The sequence below is a fragment of the Falco rusticolus genome, chromosome 5 (genome assembly GCF_015220075.1).
Source record: "Falco rusticolus isolate bFalRus1 chromosome 5, bFalRus1.pri, whole genome shotgun sequence".
Taxonomy (NCBI): Eukaryota; Metazoa; Chordata; class Aves; order Falconiformes; family Falconidae; genus Falco; species Falco rusticolus.
In genome coordinates, this window is record NC_051191.1 from 45,001,299 (window position 1) to 45,022,008 (window position 20,710).

Sequence of the window (20,710 nt, forward strand, 5' to 3'; positions counted from 1 at the left end):
AGGCAGTTTTGGAGTAGGAAGAAAAACCATCTTCCATATCTTCTTTTACTGGTGGACAGTAAGTGATTTAAGATTGCCTGTGATGAGGAGGCATGATATTGTAGTTCAATGGTTAGGATACTTACCCGAGAGACTCTTGGGCTGTCTTTTTATTTTATTGCCCATCTTTTTATTTTATTGGCCAGTCAAAAAGCCACCACCTCTTAAAAGGAAGCTGTAACTAACATCTCTGCAGAGCCTGGTCTTGTAGGAACAAGTATGGTAGATGTTGCAAGGATGCACTTACTAGACAAAGCTGAAGTGGAAGGAGAAATATATCTATATGATTAGGCACCAGCATCAAACTGGTAGGAACTAAAGCCAATTTGGAACAGGCTGAGAACTGAGGGTATTAAAACATTTTTTTAAAATCAAATAAGGAGAAAAAAAGTTAATTAGGTGACTCCAGTGAGAAGACCCAATTCTCCTCCCAATAAAACCAGTAAGTTTCTGTTACTGATGGCAACAGATGCAGAAGTTGGTCTAAAGTTTGTTGACAAGATGTAAGCATGGAACACATTTCATATTTATATGCAGCTTTATATTTCAAGTAGAGCTGTAAAGAATAAAACTCAGAAGTGTATCTTAAACTACTCAGGCACATTGTCAGCTAGGAAAGAGTAGGAAGCCCCTTTACTCAACTAGTCGTATTGAAATCAAGATCAGAGCAGACAGGCCTTGAACTCTAAACAAAGCAATAGATTAGAAGCAGCTATTTATGTATTTATAATAGCCTGAGATGGAAGCTACTATTTATGTAGTGGCAGAACAAAACCAAGCCTTCTAGAATACATTATTTCCCTCTCCGCAAAAAGACAACAGTAGAGAAAAGAAGTGTGCACATAAAAACCATAGAGTGTATATTTATTTAAAATAAGTACTCATACAGAAGGACATCAATAACACATGGAGAATTCAGATTCTTGCTCCAAGTTATCTTTCCTTCACAGAAAATAATACAAGCTGAAGATTAGACTTGCTATTTGGCAATGTAAACATTGCAAAAAGAGTATATATTTCCATTAGGAGGTACTTTGTTACATCTTATTCTTGGCTTACCTCAGGTTACATGACACCCAGTAGTTAGAACATGACTATGAAGTGGGAGATTGCAATATTAACAAAAGTTGGACCATGCTCAAATACACTATTTTTGTAATAAAACCAGACCAAGTCTACCCACACTTAACAGGTGGTCAAGGTTTCCACTGTAAAAGCTTATGCTTTTTATTTCATTTTGAACCATAAAATTCAGTCTATTAAATGAGATAATGGATTACAAAGATAAAGCCATCTGCATAATTTTCCCTGAAGCTATAGTTCAAAAAAGGTAGATGTTAAGATAGCTTTACACTGAGATCCAAGAGCCTCAGTGTTTAAATTACTACTAAAAACCTCGTAAACAGTTCAAAAGGTATTATGGGTTGACCCCAGCCAGCAGCCAAGCACCCACACAGCTGCTCGCTCACTCTCTCTCCTCTCCTTCCCCAGCAAGACAAGGGAAAGAGCAGCAGAAGCAAGAAAACCCACAGGCTGAGCTAAAGGCAGTTTAATAACTGAAGAAAAGAGCCAAAAAACAAACCACCAAGTGATGCAAAGGCCATCACTCACTACCTCCCACAGGCAGTCTGCAAACAATGGCCACCTTGGAAGCCAACATCTCCACCCCACCCCCTGCCTTCTTCTTGTACCCAGTTTTTATTGCTGAGGGTGGGTATGGAGTAGTCCTTTGGCCAGTTTGGGGTGGCTGCCCCAGCTGCATCCCTCCCAATCTCCTGCCCACCCCCGGCCTACTTGCTGCGAGGGCAGAGCAGGAAAAAAAGAGAAAGCCTTGACCCTGTGCAAGGACTGTTCAACAAAGGCCAAAACATCAGTGTGTTACAACACTGGTTTAGGCACAAATCTGAAACACAGCACCATATGGGCCGCTATGAAGAAAATTCACTCTAGCTCAGCCAGACTCAGCACAGAAAGAAACCCCAAGAATTCAGCTGTTAATCTGCATGAGATATAGCATATCAAGGCTCGTTATTTGGAAGCCTGAAATCAAAAGCAAGTCATCTATGGTAAAATGCTTTCAGTATATGACATTGTGTGCCAAATTTACCAAACCTGAAAGCAGTCCACTAGTCAATACTGTTCTTAACATTTGCAGTAGTGGCTTTGACTAGTGTATTTATAAAACAAGTAAGCCTAAGGCCTTCTCCAAACATACAACTTTGTATGCAAACTTGGGTGTGGGACTTGTGTCCATGTTATTAAAAGTGATACGATTTCCTCATATAGTTTGGATATTGGTATTTACTGTTTACTCCCACCAGGTTGTAAGCAGTATTGTACAGTAGATATGCATAAATAGAATCATAAATAAAAAAAACTAACAAGGTGCTCAGAAAGGCAGCTCAATGACTTTGCCCCTGCGCAGGAGAATTCAGTTTATGATGCTTGCTTACTGCAGTTCCAGGGGAAAATGTATTTATTAAATATAACATCAGAAACTAAAGTTTCCATGCATCTCTTTTCTGGCCCATAAGTAAATATCCTGGGAACGGAGAGCAGAAGTGATGGTCCATGGAAGTCAGCAGTGTCTCTTCACAGACCTTGAGAGCTCCTCAGTGTTTGTAGGAATGACTGTTCATTAAACCCAAAATAGCCCAAACAATGCTACTCCCAAGGACAGTAGTTTTTATTAATCTACCATGAAACTTACTTCTGTTAAGGATGAAGGTGTTGAGCACCACAGATGTTTAACCCACTGAAAGCCTTCAGGAGTTGAGAGTGTAAGCAGTGTATAGCTTTCTGATGCTTTCAGATGTTTAAAGGCAAATGCAGCCCCTCATTACCTCCTCAGAAAATTACTCATCATGTCCAGAAAGTAATATAGGAGAGCCAGTAAGAAGTTCTCCATAAATAAAACAAAAGGCCACTGCAGAACAAGACTGCCCACAAAATTTTAACCTTTGCACTGAAAAAGTATTTAGCAACTCAGTTTTACATGTAAAGGCCACTCCTGCAGAGCAGTAAGGCTCTGCCAGTGCAGGTCAGTACTCACAGCTCTGTATTACCGGAGCAGGAGCTGCTTTGGGGCTCTATCCCCAGGGAAAGCACCCTCCCAGCAATTTAGGAGGCTTCTCTCCGTGCAGCAAGAGCTTTCTAGGAAAGACTGGGCTGACTTACGGTCAGATTTGAATATGAACTAAGCTAAGGCTATCTGCCCAAGGTTTTAAAAGTAGCATTACTCACTGAAGAGATCTGTCATGAATCTGAGAGGCTAAGGCACAACAAGAGTAAGCAATCAAAGCTACAATTTTCCATGTCCAATTTAACACAAACCCAGAAGGCTCCAACTCCAAGCCAGCTGAAGCCGCTTTAAGGCATACAGGGGGCACAGGCAACACTGGTAACAGCAGCTGTCAAATCTAAACATTACTAGAGATTTCTTTTGAATGCACGCAGGTGACCCAAACTGGGTTCTGGGACACTGGTGACTTAAAAATCATAGTTTTGTTTGAGGTATTAGAAACCTTACAGCTTATGCATAGCTCTGTCGCTTGCCACGGGCCCTGATGCAGATGTGCCAGAACCACGAGAATGGCTCAGGCTCTGCCCTGAGCAGATGTTTCTTGGGCAGGCTTTGCTCCCTTGGAAATGAGCAGCAGCAAAAGCAGCAGCCCTAGCTCCCCTTTCCTCTCTCCCACCTTCCCCGCAGTGGGTCAGGCTAGCAGCAAACAGGGTTATTCTCTATTCCACAGCGCTACACAGCAAGCAAGCTCACTTCCAAATATATCCAAACAGAAGTTGCTAAACTGCAAAATAAATACAGTTCTTACTGTAAATTATGCCACAAAATGTAGGTTATACCTAATATTTCATGGTAAAGGTAGTGTTATTTAACTTTTTTCCTTGTCCTCAGCATAGCAGATACAAGAGGCTGTTTGAACAAAATTTAATACTTCCACAGAAAGTAACAAATAAGTTTACTTTCTGGGTTTTTTACTCCCTGTCATAACAAAATAGTGATCATCTTGCCTGCTCTTCGTAAGTGGACCTTTTGATACACCAGGCATTCCTTTGTTACACACTGTTGGTGATTTTCCCTTAGGGAGAGGCTTCTTGGCTGCTGGGGCCAAGCTTTCATTTGCTTGCACGTTTTGGGCCGAAGGCTGACCTTTTGCGGAAGGCTGCATTGGCTTTTTGGTCACTGCTGCTTTGGCTGAAGTTTGAGGAAGCCGTACAACAGATAAGGGAGTACGTTCAGGAGGTTTGGATGAAGAAGTGTGTCCAACCTGACGGGGTTTACTGACATTTGGCTGCTTATTGACAGCCGATGATATGTTTTTGCTTGTAGACACCAGCGTAGGTGGTGACTTTGATGCTTTGCTAACTACAAGGGAAGGTGCAGAAGCCGAGTGTTTTAGGGCTGAAGCACTTTTCAGGTTCCTTGCCCGGCCAGAAGCTGTTTGTGGAGCTTTCTGAGGATGCTGAGACCCAGTCCCTGAAGTCTGAATAGCATTTTCAGAAGGAGGTTTTGTGAAGAGCTGCTGAGAATGTGCAAACTTGGCAACAGCACGCAGATTTGTAACAGGCAGCCCAGCAGCCCTTGGAGCAACTGAATTCACTTTGGTTTTAGTGACAGATACAGGCTTGCATTTAGCAGGGACGTGCTTCTCTTTTGAAGCCATCGTTTCAGCTGTCCCAGGCAAGTGAGGTGGCTGTTTTTTAGAGGATGAGAGGACAGGATGCAGCGTTGATGCTGGGGAGCCCTGAGGCGGGGCAAATTTCACCTTGGGAGCATCAGGGGACCGAATACGTTTGCGTAATGTCTCAGAGTGAACGAGAGCCATCCTTGCTCCTGCAGATGGAAAGTTTTTGCTTGCAGGCTGTGAAGGAGCAGAAGCTGGTGAGCTCTGTGCAGGAGACTCCAACTTCGTTAAGGTGCCAGCTAATGGTTTGAAAGGAGACTGCATGCCTGTTGCTGAAGACCCTTGTAATTTGGACTTGACTGTCAATGACTTGGCTGTGGAGGATGGGGGCACTAGCACTTTTGGTGACAGGGCAGGGGACTGAGGACGCTTAGATAAACCCTTCTTGACACTGGCCCCGAGAGCTGAAACAGGAGTAGGGGGTTTTGATGGTTGCTTTGGAAACATATTGACAGCTGACATTGGATTCATAAGAGGAGGCTCCTGAGTTTTAGCTGATAAGCTGGGGACACTGTCACTGGTGATCCCTTTCTGAAAAGCCAGGATTTTCTGTTCCAGAGTTGCAAACTGAAGCACTCGACATGGATCATATTTAAGCAGAAAACCTTGAAGAGTGTCCCAGCCTCCACCAACACGTACCATCACATGCTTGCCATGCAGCATCTGAGAATGGAGGAAGAGTGGGTGGGAGCAGGAGAAGAACAAAAGAAATTTCGATCCTGTTTTATGCAACATTATGTCTTCAACTTACATTAACATCTATAAAAATTTTAAGAAAGGAAGTCCTATTTTAAGTCAGAGAAACATTTTTAAAAAAAAGAAGTTATGTGATAAATAAGGTTTATCCTTCCCAATTCTTTCATTAGATAGTTTCTCCTGCAGAGACAGTCGTTATGCGTTGGGAAATAATGAAAGCATATATACAGAAGACATTTTAACCATTCTGTCAGCATCTTTATTCAGTATCCAGAGACCTGGATACGGGTTGTGTTCAAATCATGGAAGCTGTCCTAACACAAACTCTTATGCCTGCTGAAGAGTGTGTTCAACTATCCCGTAAATGATAAACCCCAAGTGTCCAGATTTTGAATGAGCAACGTTCTCAGTATATTTTATAGCATTAGCCTTATTTATATTGCAAGTTGTTATTGAAATTTTAGAAACACCACAGAAAAGTATTACCTAACTTAGTGTAGTTGTAAAATCAATGGCTGTAAGATTTAAGTAGCTATGCCAACTTTGAATAGGGGATTGGATGATGTGGTGTCCCAACATAAATCATTCTGTAATTCTAAAACAATTCCATAAAAATGAGATATTCCACTTAAAAGCATTTCTCTCCCCATTATGAATATAAATTGGAATTCTAAGAAACTACTTACTCGTATGAAAAGTATTTTATCTCCCAGTCTATAACGTCCCTCTGATAAGTATTCAATTGAAAATCGATGGGAACAACTGCAGGGAGGATCTTCTGCTATATGTTTAACCTAGTTATTAAAAATTGAAAGCATTTGCTAGTATTTTAACAGAAGCATGTGTTCAACAGTTTGAGGTATTTAATACAAGAAAAGATACTGAAATCTTCATTCCATAATCTAAGAAAACAGTAGAATTCTATTCCCTCACAAGAAAACTCAGCTATATAGAGTTTCAAAATGCAGAAGATTAAAAGAAAAAGAATTTGTACATACAGTTTGTTCTAAGTTCTTCCAATCCAATTGTCATGATTTTTTCAATTTTAAGTTATTTCTACTTTTGTTTTTAAGATTTGTCCGTAACACTATGCATAGTACCATCAATTCCAACTACAACCTTGTACAGACACTGTTATGGTGTCTAGAAATAAAAACAAGTGCCTGGGTCTCTCCTGTGACCAAATCTGTTGCTACACCTGAGCCAGGACTACCTCAGCATTCTCCCTAACTTTTTGTAAGGCTTTTGTAAATTTACCTTCTGTGTGACACCAAAGAAGGAAACCACTGAAAAAAGGAGAAAGGTAGTCCCAAATAAGTACAGGATTAGAGAATATGTGTCTATTACAGCCACTTAGAAACTTAACAAAACAGAAGGTCAAAACTACTGCCAAGCAGGAAAAACAGTGAGTTTTCAGAGCAAGCAAGGATCTGGTGGCTGACATTCCCAAAGAAGCGAAAGTTTCATATTTTAACACAGAGGACCTTTAAAATAAATGGATTGTAAAGCCTCAACATGCATTTTTAAGCAAAATAGGAGAGTTGTTCATCAGCTTTTTTGGACCAATTCACAACATGTACAAATAATTTCCTTTCCTGCATACATATTCATTTCCAATTGATACAGCTACACACATTTTATGTAAAGGCTTTGATAAAACTCTTTTGAAAAACACTAATTTAACATTTGATGAAGTTTTATGAAAACATCAAATTGAAGAGAAGCATGTTGCAGTCATAGAATACTGATGCACCAGAAAAACTGAATAAGAGTATTTTTTATACTCAAAGAAGCAACGGTGGCAGGGACAGGAATCAAGGCAAATTATATGCACTGAGGCATTAACTCCAAAACATATAGGACAGCATTTTGCTTACATTTAAAAAAAGAAGTTAGAGAGGTGCATGCACTTTAATGAGGCTCACAAGTATTAGATGAAAAAAAACCCTGTGCTTGCTGAGCCAGATCATATAAGTACTAAACTTAGAGTTTGATTTAAAGCTCTATCACAATAAATAGTAGTACTTACTGCTTCATGTAGCTCCCCATGGTGACAACATGATTTTGCTGTGCTAATAGGTGATGGTGGTCCAGAGGTCATCAGCAGTGTTTCTTCTAGCTCAATTTCCTCCTCTAGTTTTACTAGCACAGGAGGTTCAACTCCATACCTCAAATACAAAAGTAGAGAGCTTAATTGCTAATTTTCTAAAGAAAACAAACAGATTCTGAGTGGCTTGACTGACAGGGAAAAGCACTAAATCAGTCAGAGGAACATCTGCCTTGATAATCCAGAAAAAGAAGGAGCAGCTCTGTGTTTCTAGTAGAAGCCCTCCCTAAGATGGTCTTGGAGCTATCAGAAAAGGCAGTAAAAATATCGATAATACTACACGATTTAAGTCACATCCAATTTAGATGAACTATCTTAAAGCTTCCAGCTCTGCACTAGAAATACATTAAAGTCTAAATTTAGAGAATGATAGAAAAGACCTTAAAACTGTATTTCATGTTCAGTGAGATCTTCCAAGATGCACACATAGCTATAAGCTGAATGTAGCATTTAACCATACAACTATAAAAAGCAGTATGGATCACCACCTCTTCTTCATGAAAAGTCTGACAAATACTTGAAAAAGTACTCACATTGTACAAATGTCCTAGAAAAGCTACTCATTACTTTCTGTGCAGAACAAACATCTACTGCACTGCACTTAATGACTGCAGATTGTTGTAACTCTGTCTTAACTTTTACTTAATAGAATATGTTCTTCAATTTCTTGTTAGGAGCATGTGTAGACATGTACCTGGATACAATGCGCCCAATTTCCAACAGGCAAAGATATACTTGTCTTGGATCCTTGTGCAAAACTAAAAAGGAAGAGAATAAAAGGGAGTTACAGCACATATTCAGTGTGGGGTGGCCCGTGCAATTAGATACAGAGAAGGAAAGATAAGGAATAGGTGACTAACTTTGCCATCACTCCACCCAGAGGCAAGCTACATTACCACGGACAAAGCACTATACGCTTTCCAACTTTAATTTTCTATTCCATAAAGAGTTTAAACCCATCCTGGCACTCCTGAAACCAAAGTCTTCTCTACCCCCTAAGAGAAATACGCTTTTTTTAGTTTTATGCTGTTCCTTTTTGATGTGAACTGGAAATAAAAGAGATCCCAGAGCTTCCCTATCGCCAAATACATTATTGCTGTCTTAAAGATGAAAAGCATTCAACAACTGTAAATAGGAAAGCAGAGCCCGTCTGTTCACGCTTGTGCATACAGACACAGATAGGCACACACACACTCTATAGGAGAACAACTGCAGGGGAATACACTGCAAGGGACCTAGCTGGCAAGTGGATGGCTATGCAGCCAGTCTGCCTAAGTAGTTTAAACCCTCGTCTGTGAAAGAACACCCTGGGTGATTGTTATCATTTCAGTAAGCAACACATCTTTTTTCTTATCACTTTAAAAGCTCTAGGTGCCAGCAGGGTCCATCCATGTGGCAGACTCACCCAGTTCCACTAGAAGATACCACTTTGCCAGCGGCAGCTCACCTACCCCATGCTATACTCTCATTTCACACACACACCCTCTGCCAGCCCCCCACCTCCTGCCCCATCCACCCAGAGCTTTTCTTCAGAATGTGGTATCTCTGTGAGGCTGTATCAGAAAAGGATAGTCAAAATCCCTGACCATAAGAAGGAGGAGAATGACACTGGCTTAAGAGACAAGCACTCAAATTTGAACATCAGATATTGCCTGGGATCACAGAAGAGAAGCAACACTATTTCAGATCTGCTAGTGGCATGCAGTTTTGCACTAGGCTATGCTTCTCAAAGACTGTGCCCACATTAACCCAGCTGGTGCCCAATGCCGAGGCTGCTTTGTACCCCTCAGTTCAGAGCAGCTGTGCCTTGATTGCATAGTCACACTAAATGACAGTCAGGAGAGCTGAGCAATGAGATGGAAATGTGGAATGATAACCAAACGCTATGAAGATGACTGGCAGATCTTCTGGATTATCCTGACAACTTTGAAATGAAAAAAATTAATTATTTCTATTGTCACACTGAAGAATGGAAGAGGCAGAAGGAAATCAATGTCTGTTTTAGTTTCTCGAAACTTCCATATTTAGGTGTGCAAGAAAAAGAAACAAAGCCATGAACAGAGAAGGAAAATAGTTTAAATTCTCATGCACAAGTAACTACTTCCTCCTCTGTCCCCATACAAGCCTCAAAATTGAGATGCTTTCAACATGTTCTAAGAACAGTTGTATGGATGCTTCAGAAAACAAACCTGTGCTTTCTTAGCCAGCTAGAACTATTGCCTAATAACTCAGAAACCAAAGGCTGGGAGAGATGTCATTCAGCTCCCATCAACACACACAGAGCACTGTTCTTTCCCCCACCACCAAGAAGTATAAGAAACAGGAAAAGCTGTAGATACAATTTTCACATGGTGCAAGATTTATGTTAAAAGTCTGACTTTCTTCACACCATGCAGTAACAATATTCAGTAGAAACTGGAAATTCACTCTCAAGAGAAACCTAATAAGCTAGCTCTATATTTAGAGATGAAATCTAACATCTTTCTGATGTTTAAATTGATATTTAAAACAACTTTGCTTTAAATAAGACCAAAGTGTTTCCTAAAGCATAAGCCAAGTATGAAGTCAGGTGTTCTTATTTACATCATCTACTCCAGTTTGTAAGTATACTTCTTAAAAGATCTGATTATGAAGGGCAAATATAGAATAGAAACCTGACATAGCCATAATCTAAAAGGTACTAGAGGTCATTTAATCTTTTGGGTTTTGTGGTTTTTTCAGCTGTAACACAAGTGGTATAATTTGCGTAAATCCAGAAGAGATAAATCCAAATATATCCCAGCAGTGATCAAGACATTTGTTTTGGCTTGCTGTCAAAAGGCGTCCTATGATAGCTACTTCTCCCCTTCTACTGCCTCAGGAGCCACTGAATTTATTTCCTTCACATCCATCCACACTATGGTGGTGGTGTTGCTATATGTATCTGATGGGAAAAAGACAATTGTCAAATTGTCTTTCCCCTATTTCATTCCTAAAGAGTGGCTTGAAAGTTTGATGGAGAACATCAGTGGAAAGAATGTTTCCTCAAGCAGGCTGCAAGTCTGCTCATTTCAACTGCCAAAAAGGCTCACAGAACGTATTTATGCCACAAAGCAAGCTTGTGTCAAGAATTACAGACTTCAAAACACTTCTTGGCTATGAGTGAAAGCCACAGCATTAGGAAATCCTGTCTGCTTATCTCAGGGAGGATAAACAGGTTCTAGTTACCCATCCACTTACAGAAACTAAGATGTTTAAGCAATGCAATTCATACAAGTTGAAGTGAAAAAATAATAAACCTAATTTTCTTATAGCTCAGTTCTCCTGCTCATCTGTATTTCATGGCACTGAAAAAAAGATACACTCACTAGTCAAATCACGAGACAGGTGCAAATGAGAATGATTTCTCAACTATTTTAAAAGAGGACTTATCCAGTACAGAAGGCATGGGCCTTTTTTCTTATCACTTTAAAACCTCTAGGGGCCAGCAGGGCCCATCCGTGTGGCAGATTCAACCAGTTCAACTAGCAGGGAGAACTTAAAAGAAAAGCAGTTAATGAAAACAGTTCCTCCCATTTAAACAGCATTAAATGGCAAAAAGAGTTCAAGAAAATCTAGGAAATGTTGTGACAAATTCATTTGATTACTGAAAACAAAGGTACTTTGCAATCTTCTGCTATTATGCTATAGGCAGATGTTTTTCCTTTAAAAAAAAAACCCACACAAACACCCACAAAAAAAAACCACCAAAAAAACCCCCAGTATTTGGTTGCCACAGAAAGGTTTGTATTAATTAATTTTTACTGACATAATAGCTGGTAGAAGAGCATTTCATTATTTACCATGTGATGAAAGCACAGTTCCTCTTAATTAGCAGTCAAAAAAATTTGATTCCATCTGGAAGTATCAGTCTAGAAGCTGTTTGTTGTAAGGGACAGACTGCACTGGGGCAGGCATACACGCAGTTGGCAATATTTATTTTTATAACTATCTTATTAAATGGGAAAACACAAATGGTTTAGTCATGTCAAGTAGGTCCTGAAGTAAATGTTAATTACCAACAGACTGTTGCCACTTCAGGCACAACGCCTTGATGCAATTACCAAATTTAGCAGTCGTGAATGCATTATTCTGAGGGCTTTCTCCAACAAGAATGAGCTCTAATACCAAATAAAGGATCTTAGTGTGAGTTGACTCCATGGCCCTGTAGTCTTTCCGCACAGAGAAAGCAAAACCACACTTTTCTCCTTTGTTTCTCAGCGAGCCTTTTACTGAAGGAAAACACGTGGGTTTGCCACAGAGCTGTCACTGCCCTCTTCATCCCACACAGCAACTTTTACAAGTGTGGAAAAGCATCATGCAAATCAGAGCAATCGCTGAACTGATTTGTCAAGGTTTTTACTTGAACACTGCCTTAAAACAAAAAAAAAAACATTAATAGCTTGCATGAGACAGGCACAGTCATGACAAAGGTTTCAAAAAGCTACACACAAGAGATGTGCCTGACAAGATAGTTATCCACATACAGATCAATGCAAGTCTTACAAAAAGATAGATTTACCTAAACCTTCGGATTCAAAGAGGTAAGTCTCATCAACTCCAATGGCCCTACACCAGTTAAGAAAGTTGGCTGTATTATCTCTGGCAAAAAAAGATCCTGATGGAGCGTCCTTCTTACACGGAACTTTTCTCATAGGAAAATTCTAGCAAGGGAAGAAAAAGAAAAAAAAGTACATTATGCACATCAACATTGCCAACAGATTTCAAAGCATATTTACAAAGGAAAAACCTCACTAAATTCAGAGTACGGAATCAGTGTTTAGTAACTATTTTGTGTTCAACCCACGATGTATTCTATTAAAAAAGCTACACTAACATAGAAGGTATCCCACCTTATGGTTATGAACACTCACTGAGTAAACAATCCGTAGCTCTGCAGCCTCTCCCAAAGTTGCCCATACAGTTGCTTCCCCATTTGCCCACATGCTGGGGTAGAAGTCTTACTGGCGTTTCACAGGTCTGGATATGTATTCTCCCTTCCCAAGCTCTGTTCTCAGCAGCAGTATGAGCACAGCTAGAGAACCCCCAACCAACTAAACTATACTTAGCTGCCAGATTTCAACATTTTAGAGCCTGTTCTAGAGAGCAGAGGGAATGAGAAGGGAGCAAGGAGCAGCTTCCTTTAAAGCAATTCAGTAATTTGTTTTTAAATTGGTATCTTCAAAACTAGAAAAGCAGTTCAAAGATACCCAAGCTATGCATGATGTCCTTCTTAAAAAAACCCTAAGGATTTGCAGCATTTATATGGCTCTTGTATAAATACCATTTGGCATCCTAAACCTGCTGGTTTGTCTCCCTCAATTAATAATAATTCTCATATAAGTAATATAATTACTTAACTGGTAAGTATCCATTATTTAAAACTATTGTTTTACTAGACACACAGTAAAAGGTAAACACACCAAAAAATGGTCTGGATATGGTGAAACAATTCCTCCTGCCCCCAGGGGAAAACACTATTAATCAGGGCATATTAGCTAGTAATCTACTACTTGATAAATCTAGGCATTATTGTAGCTTTACGGGGTACCTGTGCATTGACCATGTGCTACCTGCACCAGTGTTACATGGATTTATACTCCAAAAGATCAGTATTCTTCAATGTACAAACACAGACTGGAAGTTGCTTCAGATTCATTTCAACTCAGCCTTGGTTCTAACAAAAACCACCAAAGCCCACCTCCAGGTACATTTCAGTTTGGATAGTTTCATGGCTGACCTATACACTAGAGTTCAGCCGCCAGTTTCTGGTATAAAACGTGCCACCAAATGCCAACAGGTATCTTGTTACCAACCACACCGATGTCAGGGAAACAAGCTCCAGCTTTGGACTAGATTTTTCTCTGGCAAGACTTCTAGTGAAATCAGATCAAAAACCTAGTGAGGACCTTAGGATTTAATTAACAAAGCAAATAGGTGATTTGTTGCATGAGGCCAGTTGATCCATCTGTAAAGCCACGCTGTTGTTCATCAGTCTCTGGATAAACAGCACACAGACCACTCTACTTTGGGAAGCCTCACTCATCTGCTTTCCTTTTACTAGTATTTGCAGTTAAACAGTTTGTAATATAGGTATTAAAGCTCACCATATGACTCACCCTTAAATTATTTGAGCTACAACTTTTTTTAATTGTGTTTTGAAGAACGCCAACCAATTGGCAGAGTAGTACCCCATTATCAAGTTCGTCTAGCAGTTGTTCTGCTTTGACTTCTATCCCTAAAAAAAAAAAGGCTAATATTAGAGTTACTCCACAGAAGGTAAAGAAGTTTAATACGAACTAAGACTGAAAATTACTACAAGTATATAAGTAAACTAAAATCAAATATCCACTTAATGAAATTCTGATTAGGTGAACAAGATTCAGAAATACAAATTAGAATGATTAATCATCCTACCTCTAAGAGGTGGCAGCTAATAAAATCCGAAACCAAGCATGCATTTTAATGCAGTTCTAGCCATTCAGGCTCAAATACACCAGATCTTAATAGTACTATATACATTGTCAGCATTGACTGGAATATTGGAAAGCACCTTGAAATGTATTAGTGATTTATTTTTAACCTCACCCATCAAGCCAGACAGCCAGATTGACAGATCTTCTTGCATAGGCACCAAGGTTGCTTCATGCCGCACAGATATCCACTGGTCATACAGGCACACATCTGCCAAGCCTGGCCCATGTCTGGGAGTCAGAGGACTTCGAGGACTTAAGGGAAGGTCATCGCCAAACCACACCTGCAGAAGTTTTCGGTAAGCTGAAGACAGCAAGCTCAAATATTTCCAGTCAGATGACAAAAACTTGCAGTTCTGACTTATACTAAAGATCTATTATTCAAAGAGTAAGCGTTTGTTCCCCTTCAGACAGACCAAGCCAACACAACAGTAATCATGAGCGGCACAGCTCTCATTAGTAACTCCTGCATCAAAAGTACTACTCAATCATTCTCTTGACTCCTTTGGATTTAAAATTACATACTTTCCTGAATATTAAATACAGAAAACATGTTTGCTGGGGGGGGTTCTCAACACATTTTAAGTAATGAAATCTGCAGTTTATCACGTAATTTACTACAGACTACTGATTTATCTAATTAAAAATTTCAGAAGTATTTTATATTTAAATCATTTAAATCATGACATTAAAAGAGGAAATATATTCCTATGCAAGAACATAACACACTTTTTGATCACCAATCCTTAGCATTTCTCTTAAGGACTGTGTATTTTCAAACTGAGAGGTAGCTTACTTTTCAAGGGAAGGAGCAATTGAAATTTCATTCCCAAAGACAGAAACCTTCTGATATTCTTAACTACTTTCCTTCCATTCCATGTGTGTATAAAATACACTTATATTTAAGTGATTAACTAGAATATAGGGTTTTTAAAAACCACCTCTTAATCATCAAGCAAGTTTTTCAATATCAGCTTTTACTTCAAAACCTTCTTAGGTAACAGCACACAGAAAGAGAAAGGATCACCTATCTGATATAACACCGGGTTATCTATCTTATCATATTGCTCCATTTGTAGAATGGGAAAATTATTGGCTTTTTTTTTTTTTTTTTTTTTAACTAGAGATAACTCTGGGGATTCTAGCATTATATCTGCTTCAGGATAGATTTTTGCATTAAAAAAAGGTATTATAAAGGATTCAAAGATTACACAAAGATTACAAAAGGCAGATTTAAAAGATTACCTGAACTGCATTCTGCATGGTCACCTGCATTTACATTAGTTTCTACCCCTGGGGAGAGAGAAGAGAATTTTTAGTACAGTCCCTCCTGCTTTCATGAAAATCCCAAGAAAAACCTACTAGTGCTGTTTTGGAAAAATAAGAATGAGTCTTTGTGAATGGAGGGGGAAAGGGAAGCATCTAGTACCTAAGGCTCTGATCCAGTACTCGGTCAACTTCAGTTTCTGCCCTTAAATAAAGCAGCAGTTATTACAGCACAAAGTAGCAACTAATTTCGTGTGCATATATAAGACTCAAAAGTTTGCAGGATTTTAAGGAGCTGTAAGGCATTTACTTTGCCAAAGAGAAATATAAATACTTCAAACCATTATTGGATTTAACAATGTTGGCATTCACCCTTTCCTTCCAAGCTATCACAAGTGTATCTTGCACACACGGCATACACATATATGCACCTTGGTTTACATTAAATACTTTGAAGATTATGAAAACCTTAAAGCAAGGAAATAATTTTGAAGAGTGAGGTTTCTTCTTGCATAGACACATGAGAGAAATCAATGTTTTTATTAATTTCTGTTGGGATTTTGACTTTCCAGGCAGTTAGTGCACCCCTATGTCTTCAACAGAATGCTGCTAACTATTGCAGCAATATGGTTATTAGGACAATTCCCTAGCAAAACTATCCTTAAGAAAAGTTTTAGAGGCAATTGGGTCAATGCTTTCTCTCCTAAAGCCAACACATTATTTTCCAGCAATTACTTCAATCATCGGAAAACCCAGCACAAACTACACTGGGCTGCAGATCAGTAAGTTTCTCCATGTAGGCTCCAGGTCTGAAGACGTGTGGTATTACCACGTTGGCTGCATACACACATGCCAGAAGGAATTTCCTCAGCATAATTCTCCACAGTGGTAGAGGAGGGCATTACAACCTCAAAATGCACCTATCTATGCCTTGAAGCCAGTTAAAAACAACTTTCTTGCTCTATTACTTAATAGTAGCAGTAAAACTTCATCTTAACTGATTAAGCTGAAAACCAGATTGCAGACATTGTCACACAGTTTTAACACATTTGTTTTCCTTTAAAAATAAAGAACTTCCCTCTCTTGTCCCAGATGTTTAAGCCTTACACATAGATGGCATTCTTCTCCGCTCCTCCATCTGTTACACAACTTGGTTTTCTGATAAATAAGGCTGAATAGCCCATCACAGAAGATCGAATTCTTGTAAAAATTCTCCCCCTTCCTGTTATCCAGAAAGCAGAATGGTGCTCTTCCCTGCTCATTTTTCCCTCCTGCTAAACAGGACCACACATCAGGCATTTCAAACAACTTACCTCTACCACCAGCAAACAAGTGACCAGTTTGTTTGCTTTTGGGCTGAAGCCACTTCCTTTTATCGGGACTGCTACCACTTCTCAAACTTTATCAGAGACACTCCAAGTGGTATCTGTTCCCTTTCTTTTATTTCTAGGGAAGAAAGAAAAAAAAAAAAGAAAAAAAAAAAAAGGAAAGAAAAAAAGGAAAGAAGAGACATCCTCTCCTTGATGTCATTTTTCCTTCTATGAATGAACAAGGAAAGGGCAGGGTATATACCAAGCATTACTAATGAGCATGTTATGCTTCCCACAGCTTTGTCCAGGGGAATACATTTTCCTTTAGCATAAGAAAGCTATTGTCCCAAGAGAGTCACAGTAAGAGGCTTCATTGATTAAAAAAAATAAATAAAACAACAGCAGAACAGCCAGTAGAGAAGTTGGTCTCATTAAAATAAGGAGTTCCATATAGGCTAACAAGAGCTCTAGCGTACTAACTGCCAAGGGAAAACAAAGGGCAGCCTAATTCACAGGGAGCACTCAAAACACGAACAAAGCAAAATATTCACGCAGCAGCTATCACAGGAATGCTCAGCATCTGCAGTTTTGTGGCATGCCTAACAAAAAGTAGTTTAAAAAAAAAAGGAAAAATAATAAAAAAAAAAAAGATGAGACTGAGGAAAACTGTGGCACTTGAACTTCAAGGGCCTGCTCTTCTAAAACAAGTTATTTTGTAAGCCCATAGGCCAAAGGGCTCTCTAGAAAGTCAAATGGATTCACTTATTACCAGGGCATCTGAACACCACTTAAGAAAAAACCCTTCTGATGGTACAGAGTACTCTGCACAAATTCTGAGTTGAAAAACTAATCTAGTAACAGTTACCCATTTTCAGATCCCAAACAGCCCAGCTCTGAGATCACAGGGAATACAGATTAATGTAGCCTTATCACTTACTGGGAGAGGCATGGGATGAGAAGAGCCAGAAGCCTGCCACCTTCAAGTAGTCAGACTGCAAAAGTGCAGAAGGTGCTGTGGTGAGGTGAATATTGCAGTACCAGGTAGAGTCATAACCAAATCTGACTTCTTCTAAAACCAGTTGGGTTCCCTGCATCAAAAAGCTGTACATAATGAACAAACAAGTATTTGATACTGAATTCATGCAGCTCCAGCTAGAACCACATCAGTTTCTACACGTGCCAATTTTATCAACTCACCTTCATTCAACAGGCATTTGGTGTTCTGGGATCACAGTTGTGAAAAACAAAGACCCTAGAATGAAAATGTACTGTATCGTGTCCCATGCATAGCCTCAGGCCATGCCATTCCCATTTCCAGGCCAGCTGCTATCTCCAAGGTCCCTAGGAGAGCTCCCTACCTGTTGCATCTTTTAAACAAGGGAAGCATCAGAAACTTGCAAGTGTTTCCCAAGCAGGGGGGCAACTAGCCCAGCTCCAAGCTCAGCAAACCTAGAGGTCCCCCACCACCAGCACCACTCTCAGAAAACACCTCATTTCTGCTGCCAACAGGCTCCATGGCATGGGAAGAGAGGAGAAACACTGCCTCGTAGCACTGTACAACTGGATCAATACAGCAACACTGATTTACTGCAAGACGAGTGGTCAGCACCAGATGATACACTGCGGGAAGCAGGAGCTGCCTTCGGCTGACCGACTTCCAAACCTCTGATAAAGGACCAGAGCTATGGATCGACATTAAGAAAGTGAGATGAGAAAAACGTACCTATCTATTGACATGTGGCATAGGGACAGACATTTCTCAGGAAAAGGTGGTGTGGGACACGACCCACACAGGCAGCCGTGTAAGACCATAGTCTGCCTCTGCTCTTCAGAGATGCCCATAACTTTGCCTCCAGGCAATCTGAGAAACAGCAAAGTCAGCAAATACTAAAGAACTTTACGCAAATACTTCAGGGTGCTAAACACATGCTCTTAGATGCTACACATGATAGGCTGCTTAGTATCAGTTGTATCAGGTTTTATGGATCATTCACTGGGGCCCAACCAGCAAGACACACCACACTAATTAGACTCAGTTCAACTTGTGCTACAGAATGTGTAAGTGCCATTTTACTTGACTGCAGAATTTACAAAGAAACAAACAAAATCCACAACTCCACAGATACCTAAAACATAAATGAAGCACCCATTGACCTAGCTTAAGTGAAACCTTAAGGGATTCAGAGACTCATTAAAAAGCCTTGGGTTCAGACTCATTAAAAAAAACTTTGGGTAGAAACACTTTTACATCTTTACCGTATATTTAATATATATATAACACATCATTTTCTATTCCATCAACACCCAAAGCCAGTCACAACAGACTAACCTCAAGCAGCTGGAAACTGTACATTAGTCTTGACAGTACCTACTGAAATCCAGGTGTTTAAACACTCTGAAATGAAAGAAGCTGTCAAGTCACTATCTCTTAAAACCTACTACAGGATAGCCAAGAGTTTTTTTGGTACACATAACCTGACATGCCGAAGAAAAGAGATAGACACAACAAGACATACAGGGAGCGGAGTGCTACTCTCTCCCTTGCTACAGCAATTACAGAGCCCTTTTGTTGCATTACTGAGTCAGCAGGAGCTCTGCTTCCCTGGGGAGGCCTCAGAGGCACAAAAGAGAAATAACCAGACTAGTCAGTCCAAGGTGATGGGCTTTAAGGTGGCAACCAACTCTTTACACTAAGGCATGCTGACTGCTCTCCTTGGGGACTGCTTTTCTGCACCTCTCTGTGAAAGTGCACACAAGCATGTGGTAACGAGCCCACTCTCCCTTTCCAAAGGGTGGCAAAGGGCCCGGATCCACCTGTCAGGGCAGAGAAACCCACTTGAAATCAGGGAGAAGCACTTCATCTCAACCACGTCATCTCTGCAGGCAGACAGCTCCTTTACCACAGCAGCATCCAGTTCGGGGAGAGGCTGGCTAACACGGGACATGCTACTCTCGCCGCTTGCTCACATCCACAGAGAAACTCTCCTCTCCCTCCCATTTCCATCCCACCTTTCTTCCAGCCAAGCAACACTGAAGGGAGCATTGCGTGATGCCCAGACTGGAGGCTGCTGGCTGGCCACAGTCAGGAAAAATTTGTTATGACTTAAAAATGAAGTCTCATCTTAATTACGAAAGATCCACCCAGTGCACTTAGAATTACAAATGCATAGACCAGCTATCCCTTATAGGTCCTACAAGTATCCCTGTGCTTTTTCCCATGTCTTGATCTGGCACTATGCCAAAGGTGACACACAGCATCCGTGGAATACAGCCAGCTTTTGGGCAAAGACAGGAGCCAGACGTTTCTGGGCTTACTAAGCAATATGCATGAGAATATTCGCCCAGAGCACTAGGGCAGATTTCCTACAGAAGCAGCGCTGCACCCTCAAACGCTGGCGTGAGGCACAGGAGGGACTGGTTTGAAGGCTGCTATGCAAAGTCTCTCCCCCCTCCCCAGAGAAGCTCCGCAGCGCTTCGCTTTCCAGCACCCGCGCAGGGCGGCTGACCCGGCCGGGCGGGCGCTGCGGCCCCGGGGGGTGTGACCGAGCAGACCCCGGTACCGGGGTCTATCCCCGCGGCACGGGGCTCCCCGCGACGTGCGATGCTCAGCCCGTTTGCAGCCCTGCCCCTGCAGACTGGCGCTGCTGACCGAGTGCCGCCGCTCCCGAGCTGCGCGCCCGAGGCACCGGCGCCAGCGGGACCCCGCAGCAGCGCCCCGGTCCCCACGCGAGGCGCGACCCGGACCCGCCCCTGCTTGGGCGCCCCTCACCCTCCCCGCGGCCCGGGGCCGGGATACCGCACCTCCCGGTGCGGGGAGAGCCGCGCCATGCCGCCGCCGCCCCGCCCTGCCCTGCCTTGCCCTCCCGCTGCCGCCGCTCCCCGGCTCCGCGCCGGGCCGGCCCGGGCCGCCACCGCCCCACTCACCCACAGCTGCAGCGGCCGCCGCGCCGCGATACCCCCGCGCCTCGCGCCAGGGCGCCCCCGCCCACCCCGCGCCGCGCCGGCCGCTCCGTTCGAAAAGACCAATCAGCGCCCGCGGGAGGGGCCGTGGCGGGCGGGGCCGTGCCCGCCGCACCTGGCCCGGGGCCCCGGCCCTCA

At 41.5% G+C, this 20,710-nt stretch overlaps 1 protein-coding gene across 3 annotated transcripts; it reads right to left on the minus strand.

Moving 5' to 3' along the window:
* Window positions 1–874: 874 nt before the first annotated feature.
* On the minus strand, window positions 875–20,583 carry GAS2L3 (growth arrest specific 2 like 3). Of its 3 annotated transcripts, none has more exons than XM_037389941.1 (12): window positions 20,537–20,583; window positions 17,810–17,864; window positions 17,550–17,713; window positions 16,616–16,748; window positions 15,282–15,329; window positions 14,152–14,320; window positions 13,683–13,801; window positions 12,086–12,227; window positions 8,240–8,303; window positions 7,468–7,606; window positions 6,125–6,232; window positions 875–5,405 (listed from the first exon to the last, which is right to left on the minus strand). In XM_037389941.1, the coding sequence occupies exons 5-12, from the start codon at window positions 15,309–15,311 to the stop codon at window positions 4,017–4,019; spliced, it is 2,160 nt and encodes a 719-aa protein (XP_037245838.1). In that variant the 5' UTR covers window positions 15,312–15,329; window positions 16,616–16,748; window positions 17,550–17,713; window positions 17,810–17,864; window positions 20,537–20,583; the 3' UTR covers window positions 875–4,016. The 3 variants fall into 3 exon arrangements, with proteins under 3 accessions (XP_037245838.1, XP_037245840.1, XP_037245839.1); XM_037389943.1 differs by having other exon boundaries at window positions 17,550–17,700; window positions 20,537–20,551; XM_037389942.1 differs by lacking the exon at window positions 20,537–20,583 and having other exon boundaries at window positions 17,810–20,328.
* Between the last annotated feature and the right edge of the window lie 127 nt (window positions 20,584–20,710).

Bases quoted from the DNA above. Each gene is read 5' to 3' on its own strand.
- GAS2L3 (XM_037389941.1), bottom strand. From the start codon at position 15,311: ATGCAGGTGACCATGCAGAATGCAGTTCAG. The intron at 13,802-14,151 runs GTGAGGTTAAAA...TTTTTTTTTTAG, and splicing joins CTGGCTGTCTGGCTTGATGG to GGATAGAAGTCAAAGCAGAA. The intron at 7,607-8,239 runs GTACATGTCTAC...TTTGTATTTGAG, and splicing joins ATTGGGCGCATTGTATCCAG to GTATGGAGTTGAACCTCCTG.